Genomic DNA, 12,413 nt, shown 5'->3' on the forward strand with positions numbered 1-12,413 from the left:
TTAATTTGAATAGTTAATAAAGCAAAAACATATACGTATACGAAAATATATAATACGGCATAATATACCATTTATCATTTCAATGTTGATTCCATGTACAAGAATATTTTTATAAGAATATATTTTTTGATTTTACCTGGCGCAAAAGCATAAAGGCTATTCCAGAAGGAATGCAGTAGACACTGTCAATTTGTGTTACCGAAGAAAAGAAAAGTAAGTACAAGAAAAAAACATGTTTTTATTTCTTACACTATATACAGGCTAATTATTTACAGTTAACAAATCTAACAAAATACTACGTTACCACATTTGTACCACGTTCAATCGTGCCGAAAGAATTCGTTTGAAATAGATTTTTTTTATAAAATTAGTGCGTATTCTAAAAAAATTAAAAAAACTTCTAAAAATCGGGCCAAATGAGGAAAATAAAAATCTAGATATGCGCTTAGGCTCCAGGTCAGTGGATGCTGTTGAATAGAAAATAACATTCAGAGAGATTTTTTTAAGAGAGATAATAACTTACACAGAGATTGTATATTTCAACTTAATTTTTACTTCTTTGGTGTGTATATTAAAAAAATATACGATCATTATTATGTTCCAGTTTTATAGTAAAAACTTTATAAGCAAGTATTATACAAATGTTACATACAAAAACAAAAAATGCCTAGATGAATACGAGTTTTCGAATAATTTTGAATACAACAGGTAGACGATCACATTTCAACTGGTATATCTTTGTTTTCAAAAAGCTGTAAAGAATTTTACTGTTATTTTACTAACTATACATAAAACAACAAGGAAATTTAACGAGATAGCAGACTTATATAAAGTTGCCTGCTACATAAAAAGTGGTTTTGTCTCCTTTCATTTTACCATCTTTCTCCAACTTCAGTTGTGTTATTTCTGTAAGTTCGTTCCTCTAGAAACTGTAAAACAACACATATACCGGAAGAACATCATTAAAAAGTTAATTAGTTGAGTTGAAAACTACTACAAAACATTAAAGAAATTATGGATAACATGTGTAAAAAAAGTAATTTTCAATTGATCCATGTTTATCTAATAAATTTCTTGGAGATATTTCTTTAATATATTTTTGTGAAACATGGAAGAAACTCACAGATTACTTAAAATTAGCAAGAAATTTCCAATTGATAAAAAGTTTATTTGTTAAATTTCCGTGAAAAATTTAAAAAAATTATAGGTAACTTAGAAAAAATTACTAACTTCCTGTCGATAGGCATTTCGTTGATAATCATATAGAATGTATACAGAAAGAAAATCATACATAATATGGAGAATAAGTAATTTTTAGTTTATCATTGTTTTCTTGTTCAATTTCATTGACACATTGAATAAAATAGCAGATGACACATGGGGAACAATTAATTTTCAGTTGATCGGTGTTTCCATGATAAATTTTTACGTAACATGGAGAAAATCATAGATTACTTAAGAATAAGTAATTTTCAGTTAATAAGAATGTACCCGATACATTTCTGTGAAACTTTTACGAAAATTATACATAAAAAATGGAGAAGTAATTTTCAGTTTCATCGATGTTTCCGTGATAAATTTCTACCAAACATGAAAGAAATTTATAGACAACTTACAACAAACAAATAACTTCCTGTTGATAGACATTTCTTTGATATACTTTTGTAAAATGTGGAAGAACATTATAAATAACATAAGGGACGTACATGAATTGGCTCCCGATTACAGGTAATAAGCTCTATACCGATAAAAGGGTTTGCGTGAATTGGCCCCCGATCAAATTCTTGCAAATTTAGGTAGGTAGGCGATGGATTTTATTGGGGTGAATGGCCAGTTAGAAAGTGAATTTTTCCATCGTTCTTTAAATTCGTCGCAAATTCGCCGCAAATTTATTTCAAATTAGTTTACTGATAGTTTTGCGTCTTGCTTGTACTTGATCATATCGTCGTAGAAAATGCAAGCTACTGAAATGTTAAGCGAACAGATAAAATCCATGCTAATGGCGAACAGTTTTAAAGATAATCTCTACAAGTTATTCCCTGACCTAGGGAGAATTAAAGTAATGGCATCGTGCACACCGATGATGTAAGGCGTATGTGAAAACGGAAACTTCCGCACCGTACACAGTGCTCGACTTTGGTGGTGAGCACAACCATGAGAGCAGCAGTCTGGAAAAGCTCAAAAACGTCAAAAACTTGACAATTCATTGAAGAGAAAGGCTGTTGAAGATATTTGTGAGAAGCCCAAGGAAACTTCTTCACAAAAAGGTGAACTGTTCTGGCATTAAAACGCTTACTGTGAATGATATACATCTGATAAGGAACTGCATGTATTACAGTCATAGAAAGGTGATACCGAAACTACCAACAAGTCCATAAAGTGTTAAATACAAATGACGTAACGATAGGAGAGCAGTTTTTGTTAAAGAACGATTTGAATGCCAATTTCGTGGTATTTTCTTGTAAGACAAACTTAAAATTTTTGTGCAGTTGTACAATTTATGTGGACGGAACCTTCAAATACTCCACGAAGTATTTTTGTCAACTGTTTACTGTTCACGGGCTCATGAATGAACACTACGTACCTCTCGTAGTAGTAGAGATGTAATGAGAGAAAAACTAGAAACCGCTAAACAACAAGAACAGAGTATAGAACAAAAATGGAGTTATATCAAAGACGTCATGCTAAATGCGGGAAAAGAACATCTGGAAAAGAAAACAAGATTAAAAAATAAAGAATGAATGACTGATGACATTCTGCACATGATGAACCAAAGGAGATTAATGAAAAACAGGGACACGAAGAGGTACCAAGAAATCAACCAAACAATTAAAAAGAAATACGAAGAGCCAAGGAGACATGGATGCAAGAAAAATGTAAACTAATCGAAGAGCTCCAAGTGAAACACGATCATATAAATATCCACCGAAAGATTCGAGAAGTCACTGGTCAATACAAGAGGAGAAACACATACCTACTCATAAAAAAAGACGGGAACCTGGCGACGACAGTTAAGGAGAAGTTGGTGACCTGGAAAATGTACATCGAAGAACTTTTCTGGGATTACTGAGGTAACCTTCCAGAAATAAATTACATGACAGGGCCGTCAATATTAGAAAGCGAGGTGAAAGCAGCTTTAAAACAGTCTAAGAATGGTAAGGCCACAGGTCTGGACGAAATACCCGTTGAACTTATTAAGGTGATGAGTGAAGTGAGCACAAAGGAGTTTAACGCCATATACGATTCAGGTAATATCCCAGAGGAATGGCTATTGTCAATATTTGTAACACTACCAAAAATAAAAACGATCTGCGAAAACGTGCGAAGATTTCCGAACTATCAGCATTATGAGTCATGCACTTAAGATTTTTCTTAAAATCATACATGCCAGAATTTACAAGAAATACGAAGGAAATGTCGGTCAAATGCAATTTGGATTCCGCAATTCCATGGGTACACGTGAAGCACTTTTCACCTTACACAAGTCCTACTTCAGAGATGCCGCGACGTCAGTTGTGATGTCTATATTTGTTTTATTGACTACATCAAGGCATTTGACCGTTTTATATATTTACTTTGAATTACTACTGAAAACTTTGAATTTATACTGAAAACAGCGCGCTCAAGTCAAGGTCGAAGACCAGATGACCGACCAAGTGAAAATCATGCGAGGAGTAAGGCAAGGCTGTGTGCTCTCACCGACTCTTTTCAATATATACTCTCAGGAAATTTTTACTGAAGCCCTCACAAACCTAGAGATGGAAATCCGAGTGAACGGTGAATACATCAATAACATCCGCTACGTCGATGACACTGTGTTACTAGCAACCAGTATAAATGATCTACAAGCCTTAATAGACCGAGTAAGAACTGTGAGCGAAACATACGGACTAGACCTTACTATTAAGAAAACTAAATTTATGGTTGTCAGCCGTGCAAATTTAGATCCCGGGGCACTAATGGCAGGTAGCGAAGAGATACAGAGAGCCGACAGATTCACTTACTGTGAACTACCCTCAACTCACAATGGGACTACGCTCAAGAGATTAGATCCAGAATTGAAATGGCACGATCTACATTTATCAAGTTGAGATCCTTATTGTGCTGCAGTGATCTCAGTTTGTTAACCAAGATGCGGATAGTGAGGTGCTACATTCTTCCAGTGTTACTAAATCAAGTTGAAGCCTGGACACTGACGCAAGCCACAGAAAAGCGGATTGAAGCCTTCGAGATGTGGATTTACAATACACTACGCTACTCTAAACTGGAGGATACTAAAAATATCGTATGTGGACCATGTCACCAAGGTTGAGGTCCTACAGCGCATGACAAAAGAAAAATAAGTGCTTAATTTAGTGAAACAACGTAAACTTGAGTACCTCGGCCACGTGATGTGGAACCTAGAAAAATATCAAATTCTTCAACTCGTTATGCAAGGTAAAGTATTTGGCAGGAGAGAACCGGGACGCCGTCGTATCTCGTGGTTGAAGAAAAACCTCCGACAATGGTTTGGGATGACCTCCGCGGAGCTTTTTCGCAGAGCAGTCAACAAAACCATGATAGCCTCGATGATCGCCAACATCCGGACCGGATAAAGTACCGAAGAAGAAGAAAGAGTACCTCTGGTATATGTCTTCCTTCCTAATAAGGAAACTGTTTCCTACGTACGTATGTTCCAGTTCTTGAAAGAGGAGTGTGCGAGTAGAAGTATAATTTTTGACCCGGCCGTTCTGTATATGGATTTTGAAATAGCAATTCACAAAGCAGTTTGCTAAGTTTTCTCAAATTCTGATTTGAAAGGATGCCGTTTTTACCTTGGACGGAGCTCGTAAGTTTATTAAAGGATTCTTCTTCTTTGGTGCACATTACTGGAGGTTTGCGATCACTACATCAAAATGTTTTCTATTCGGCGCTACTTTCAATTGTTGAAAGTTCATGCCCGTCCAATTTCTGATATTACGAAGCCATGACATGGCTCCTCTACCTACTCCTCTTCAGCCCTCTATCTTCCATTCAATTATTATTCGTAGCAGATTATATTTGTCATTTCTCTTTATTTGGCCTAGGTAGGAGGTCTTTCTTTTCTTAATCTCTCTTTCATATATTGGAAGTTAAAAAGATGTGTAGAAGTTTTAGTGTTGTTATCAATGAACGATTGTTAGTCTATGTTAATTTACCTTTAATTATATGAAACAGACGGCAAAACATTCAGAAACTGGGCTTGGCAAGGTAATATTCGAAATAATCAGAGATTTCATGTTACTTAAAATAAGTGTTTGGTCTTTCTTTTTTGGACTCCGAAGACGTAGGCGACTGTTTGCGATTGATTTTGGAGCAATCTTACCCAGACGTCCAACAGTTGACAAATTTGCAGATTTTTTGGTAGAAAACCACATCGCTGAAGATGCCAAACTTCCACCTACCATGTGGGCCGAAAATAGTACGCCTCTACAATGAACGACGAATGCATGCGAGAGTTTCCATTCAAAATTCAATTCTTTGTTTTATACTTGCCATCCGAACATTTTCCAATTTTTGGAGGTTCTGAAAAATGTTCAGATACCTATATTAAAGTAAGAAGTAGTAGTGTCCCTAAAAGAGTTTACCGAAAAGCAATACGTCTTAAAAGAAATTCCATTGAACGTCAAATACATCTTTTACAGGAAAAACATATAACTGCTTTTAAGTTTTTAAAAACCATGTTAAGAAGGCATTAACCTCTATAGTCTGTAAGTTGCAGTTTCTTAAATAAATTGGTTACGACTACAACTACTAATTTCTGGTAAATATTATACCTCTTTTCCTCAAAATTCAAGTTTTAGGAGATTTAATTTCTGGGAATTTCGTAATGGGCGGGAGCCAGTTCGTGTGTCGGTTTGGGAGCCAATTTCGTGTATAATTTTAAAGTGGTTTTATAGAGTTCGAGAACCATCCTTATGTTCGGTGCTCCGAACATAAGGAGAACAAGATAATTACTGTTAGTAGGTGATTTTTCGGATAAATGTTTGTAAAACATGGAAGAAAATCATAAATAATATATGAAAAACAAGTTATTTAGAATTAATTGATCCTTTTTTTTATATTTCTGTAAAACATGGAACAAAGGAAAACGTGGAACATCGTACGTGACAGGAGAACAAGTAATTTTCAATTGATTGGTGTTTCTCTGAAAGTTCTTACGAAACATATCATACAAATCATTGATTACTTGCAAAAAAAGGAATTTCCAGTTGATAGAAATTTAATTGATCAATTTCTGTGGAACATTTAAGAAAATTATAGATAACACATGAAGAAGAAATAATTTTCAGGTTGATCGGTGTTTCTAAAATAAATTTCTACCAAACATGGCACATAATCATAGATTACTTACAAAGAACAAGTAATTTCCGGGTTGATCGGTGTTTTCTTGTTAAATTTCATTGTAAGATCGAATAAAATGATAGATGGCACAAGGAGAACATATAATTTTGAGATGATCGGTTCAGTTGACTATATTAAATGATCTGAATGTTCATTATCATGTTAACCGTCAGTGGCAGTTAGCTTTTTAAAATAGGACCAGTAGCATATGTCTGAAACCTTCTTCAGGTATTACATTATGAAATTGGAAGTTATGGGCGTTGCAAACTTATTGGAATCTAAAAATTTTTTGGCATATACATTACATTATATATATATAATTTCCTGTACTCTTTAATCTTACCAGTTGATTTATTTGATTGTCGTTGTATATTTTTGTTATTTTGTTTCAGTTGGCATTTTTCATTAATGCATACAATTATCAACTTGTGATGTATATAACAGTGGATGCTTGGAATAATTTAGGAATAAAATTAAAAACATCTGATCTGAAAATCGGACCAGCCGAAAAAGCAAAACAAACATTTAAAAATCACCTGTCATACACACCACGCGTAGCTTAGGTACGTAAAGTCAAATTGAACACAACGGTTGAAATTATGTCTAGGCAATAAAACTATTAACACATTTTAGACGGAGGGCGTCGATTATAGTGGAAAAAAGGCACAATTGGTCCCGACACTTGCGTGCCTGTAGCTCCTGGGATATTATTCACTAGATACCCCTGAGGTTAACCGACTATAACTACGTCCACGCGAGATACAAGAAAAGGCACTGATCAGGATCAGTATATCACAAGATGGTGTCGTACCAAATATTATTTACGACCTCATCAGTGGGCAATGGAATGTAATTGTTGTGCTACTTGAGTTCGTGCATGTTTTTGCTTAGCAGCAAGTTATTATGGGGTCCCGATAAATGTCTTATTAATTCTGGTAGAGATTCGAACGATAATGGACAGAAACAGCAGTTAAATCGCCCGGAATTGCCGTCATTAGACGATATAACATTCCTATGCACAGAACACAAGTGTTTCAATAAATGTGCTTTTTGTTTAAACATCGCCACGCACAATCTACACGCGAAAGGTTTTTCCCCAGTATGCACACGTAGATGAGTCTTGAGATTCCATGACATTCCGAACTGTTTACCACAATATTCACACCGATACTCCCGAACTTGAACTGTTGGTAACGATTGTTTACTACCCGTCGCATGAGAAGAACTTTCAGCTGCGTCGTCATTGCTGCTGGTGGAAAACGAAGGAGGAGGTTCTCGAGAGTCTTCATTTCCTGAAGGAGCATTGACTTGGGTTTGACACAGGGACCAAGCGCCCCATGTGTGCTCAAATGCTTGGTAAGAATCCGCAGCCAATCCCTGATCTGCACTAGGTGGTCTGTACTTAACTATAACGTTATCTGCTGGTCCGGAAGTGTCTGGATGCTGGCCCGGCGTTGGTGTATGTGTTCGGTCTACTAAGTATGGAGGCGCAGAAAGGGAAAGCGGATGGTGAGCTGCCAATAACGGAGGAAGATTCTTATATCTAAGGTGATGATGTGTTGCATCATCAATGTACGAAGGAGAGAAAGGAACAAACGCGGTGTTTTGTGCTGGAGCGTTGTAAAAGCCTGGTCTTCTTTTTCTGTGCGGAGTAACTACGTAATTGTCTGGGCTATGAACCAGCGAGATCAACTTTTGATCGGCTATGGGGGGCTTCAGCTGAGATAGTTCGTCTTGATGTTTGAGGTCGATTGGTTCTATGTACACACTTTTACGTTTCATTCGATTCTGCTGAAACTGAGAAAGTTCATGAACCTTGGAAGCTATCTTGACGGTTGACTGGCCAATTTTTAGCACATCTAAATTCTTCTGATCCGACTTCTAAAACCAAATTTAAGAAATTACTACTACAATTAAATCTTTCTCGAAATATTTATACTTACATCAGAACTATTCTCGTAATCATCCGATTTTTCATCATTATTTAAATTCTTCGTGTTCAATGACAAGTTCACTGGGTTCGGAGATCCATCATTTTGTTCTTCTAAGTTGTTATCGTCTGTGGTATCATCGTCATCATCTTTAATTTCTCCCTCTTCTTTCTCGTCGTCGTCGGTTTCTTTTTTCACTGTGACTGGATCGGAGTTTTCATTGTCTTGAGCAGTCCAGCTGCTGTCATCTTCGGACTGAGTTTTGGCCTCTTCAGAGCCAGAAGACTGCCATATATCCGATTTGATCTGGAGTAACTCAAATAGCTCTTGAATACTATCCAGTTCACTCGACTAAAAAATAGAAAATTATTAGTAAATCATGGTAGTAACTATCGAACATATCTACTGCTAATTCGTACAAGTGTTGTCCCGGGACACTGAGTTTATATCAGTCAACAGTGATACAACTATCAAATTAAATTATTATATACAGTGTGTCTACTAACATGCAATCATCAGCTACCAATTTTTATCAATATTGTACGAGGTATTTCAAAAATTAAAAATTTCGCTCAAAGTAGAGTAGGTACCTTTATATTTTATAATATCGAACACTGTTGTTAAAAAAAGTTGTTTGGAATTAAAAACTATGTTTTAGTATATAATTACATCCTACTAATTAAAAAAAGAATTTTGTAAATTTTTGCCAAATCACCGATAACAAACATAATTTGTATTTATTACAAATATAATAACTCTTTTAGTATTGGTTTTACGAAAAAAAGTTATTCTATATAAAAACTTCTGCATAGTCTAAAACCATGAGATATCAAATTTTATCAATATTATAAAATATGAATTTTGCTCAATAGTAACGTACCTTAAGTATGATAACTCTTCCATTCCGATAGAAAAAAGGTCCATTAAAGCTTTAGTATTTATTAAATTTTTATTGTATTTTGTTTTGTGAAAATTATTTTCGGTTCCGTTATCGAAGAGGAAGAAATATCATACTTTTAATAAATAAAAAAGAGAAGGATGTAATTACACATTAAACCATAGTTTTAATAGAAAACAACTTTTCATTATACAAATTTTCGATATCGTGAAATATAAAGGTACTTTACTCTTGAGCGAATTTCATAATTTTTGACATACCTTGTATAATATTGACAACATTTGATGATTGCATCTTTAATTTTAGACCATGCACAACTTTTTATAGAACAACTTTTTTTCGTAAAATTAACAATAAAAAAGTTTCCTGTATGAAGCCGACTTAATTGGACACACTCTATGACCTATGTTATATACTAGCTGACCCGGCGAACTTCGTACCACCTTAGGACTGTCTAAAAAATTTAAAGAAAAGCACCAAAAAAAATACTCAAACATATTATGTATGAATAAAGGTGAATCAATTTCATGCTTTCTGATAAAAAATATTTTTATTTTTTTTGCGTTCCATAAATATACAACGATCACGGTTTAAACTCTAAGTTAATTCCGCCAAACTTCCAACGGTTGGCTCTGTGATTTGTTTATTGTCATTGCAAAAGCGAAACGCACAGGACATTGCAAAAGCTTAAAATTAAATGGTACGCCCGTTGTAATCATCGGTATACGCGGGATCAAGACATCCTCTCCTTTGTATTTTTCCTTGATGGTCGTTACCTCAATGACATTATTCATGGGCCTTTTCACAGTCAGTCTCGTTCCATTGCACAGTAGAGGTTGATTAATGTTTCATACTGACAACTGAAACTACTTTTACCTGTAAATTGTTAGGTGGGAGTCCAGGCAATTCCATTGAATTCAAAAACTCTATAGGACGGTTGACTACGTCAGCCTGATGTATAACTGTGTCAACTGATTTAAACGAAAACAACTTTCCTAGAAGAAAATTCAGAATAGTCGTATTTAGATCATCACATGTACTTTGTGCCGCTAATATTGTCCGTCCAATTATAGTTTTTTAACTGGTGTGCTATGTCCGGAAAAACACTCTGACTAACCTCGGCTCAGTAAATTAGTTATCAATTTACTTAAGAATGACAATGAGTAGGTAAAATGATAATTTTAAACGTCACTACTATGCTCGATGCATAAACAATAATAATAGCCGGAAATTGTGTAGAGTTTTCGGAGTAAGAGAAGGCTTATTATGTGAGAGAGACAGGAGACGGACTTCGTTCTCGTCTCTACTTCGTGCTGTTTACTGTGTGAGAAGAGAACCTGGTGGACGCCTGGCGGGGATAACTGATTTGATTGCCACATCATTAAAAAATTAAAATAAAAAAATTTGGCCAAAAAATCGAGTTCCAATCGTTTGTACATTTTGATAGCGCAGGAGAACAGAGAACTATTTGGCTAAATCGTTCTCGTACCTCGCCGTCAAAATAGATGGCACCTCTGTGAGCGAACCACTGGAAGTGGGAAGATTTTGGAGACATCAGTTGCACTTTTCGGTTTGAATTGGAATCTGCTCGAACGGCTGACGAGGTAGAGATACCGAACTAACAGTCGTATCGTTCTATTGATTCCGATTCAGACGAGAAAAGTTTGACTAATTTGTGCTCCAACGCCATAATATTTGGCTTATTTCATCAGAGCAGTAGCAAGCTTTTGCCAACAGTTCCAATCGTTTGCATATACATATATATATATATATATATATATATATATATATATATATATATATATATATATATATACATATATTATATCTAACAAGTTTCTTATTAAATCAATATTTAAATAAAATGAAAATGTTCGTTTTTTGATTCAATTCAGTCTAGTGTTCTCAAATAAACTGCGAGCATCGTTCGTTTTGTGTGTAATCGGATAGTAATCAGACAGACCTCAAGGAAAAATTTCATTACTTTCTAAAAATCCCAAATTAGTCTTAGTAAACTGCCTTTCCCACGTATATCAAGTTATGTAAGCATATTTTAATCATATCTATTTTTATTTCATTGCAAAGTTAGCTAGACACTGGCTTTATATCTTGTTATAGTTATACTGGTTGTCTTTTAATTACCGTATTAATGTTTGGCTAAACAATTATCGTACAAGATACAGTATAGATATTTAAAAATACACAATTAGTATAGAAATATTTATATATTTGGGAACAACCATCAACGGTCAAAAACATAGGATATAAATACGAAGGAAGAACAAAGGCAAGATAAAATAAACGAAGAAGCAGAGAAAGATAAAAATGGAAAAGACTTGAGAGAAAGAAATAAAATACCGTCAAAAATTAGAAAGAATGTAGAAGGAAAAGGTAAGGAATGCCTATGCTATTACTTAAGTAAGTATGGAAAGATTTATCTGCAGAAGAATGGAAAACAAAATTGATATTAGTATATATATAATATATAAAGCAGCATAAGAAGTAGTTTGTGAAAAATATCTCAAGATATAACTTAAAATATTTCAAAAACACATCAAATGTGCGAACTTTACTGTATGATTGAGAAAGACGACTACTGAATCACAAAGCCGCTCGTCATTAAAGAGTAATTTTTAGGATTTAATGAAGTCAAAGATCAAACAGAGGAAAGGTTTAACGTAGAAGCGTGAAAAACTCTGCAATAGCAAATATATTTGAGAAAAGTCTGAAAGGTAAGCTAGAGGACTGTACAGGTGGTATAGTTGAAGATGGTAACAACTATTAGAGGCAGTGAAGAATCATATGGGCAGAGGTAGCAACTGAAGAGATTAGAAAAAAAAGTATGAAAAAACAAGGTCGGACTGGTAGGATGAAAAATGTGCACAAGCAACGCAAAGAAAAAAAATCAAGTATATACAAGGCTAAAAGGGCGAAGAACGTATCAAGTAGAGGAAGAGTATCAACAGCTGAGACGAGACGAAAAACGAATACTGAAAAGAAATAAGCAGTAGTAAGTATATAAAAAAACAGTAAAAATAGTAGTAATAGTAGTATATAGTAAAAGGGTTGTCGAGCCAGTGATGATGATGATAATGATGATGATGATATAAAAAAACAACTGAAAGAACTAGAGGAGTATAACACATAAGTGGAAACGAGAAAATTCTACAAGGTGGTCAACCAGAACGAAATGAAATTAAACCTACATTGGTGAGCACAAC

General features: G+C 34.7%; 1 protein-coding gene across 1 annotated transcript in view; it reads right to left on the reverse strand.

Moving 5' to 3' along the window:
* Positions 1-218: 218 nt before the first annotated feature.
* Positions 219-12,413, reverse strand: part of ken (zinc finger and BTB domain-containing ken and barbie protein) — a 79,331-nt gene continuing 67,136 nt past the window's right edge. Inside the window, exons 3-4 of the mRNA XM_072545842.1 lie at positions 8,307-8,645; positions 219-8,244 (exon numbers count right to left, since the gene is read on the reverse strand). Of these exons, the coding sequence (XP_072401943.1) occupies positions 7,225-8,244; positions 8,307-8,645 (1,359 nt within the window). The 3' untranslated portion in view covers positions 219-7,224. The remainder of the gene's footprint in view (positions 8,245-8,306; positions 8,646-12,413) is intronic.

The sequence above is a fragment of the Diabrotica undecimpunctata genome, chromosome 10 (genome assembly GCF_040954645.1).
Source record: "Diabrotica undecimpunctata isolate CICGRU chromosome 10, icDiaUnde3, whole genome shotgun sequence".
NCBI lineage: Eukaryota > Metazoa > Arthropoda > Insecta > Coleoptera > Chrysomelidae > Diabrotica > Diabrotica undecimpunctata.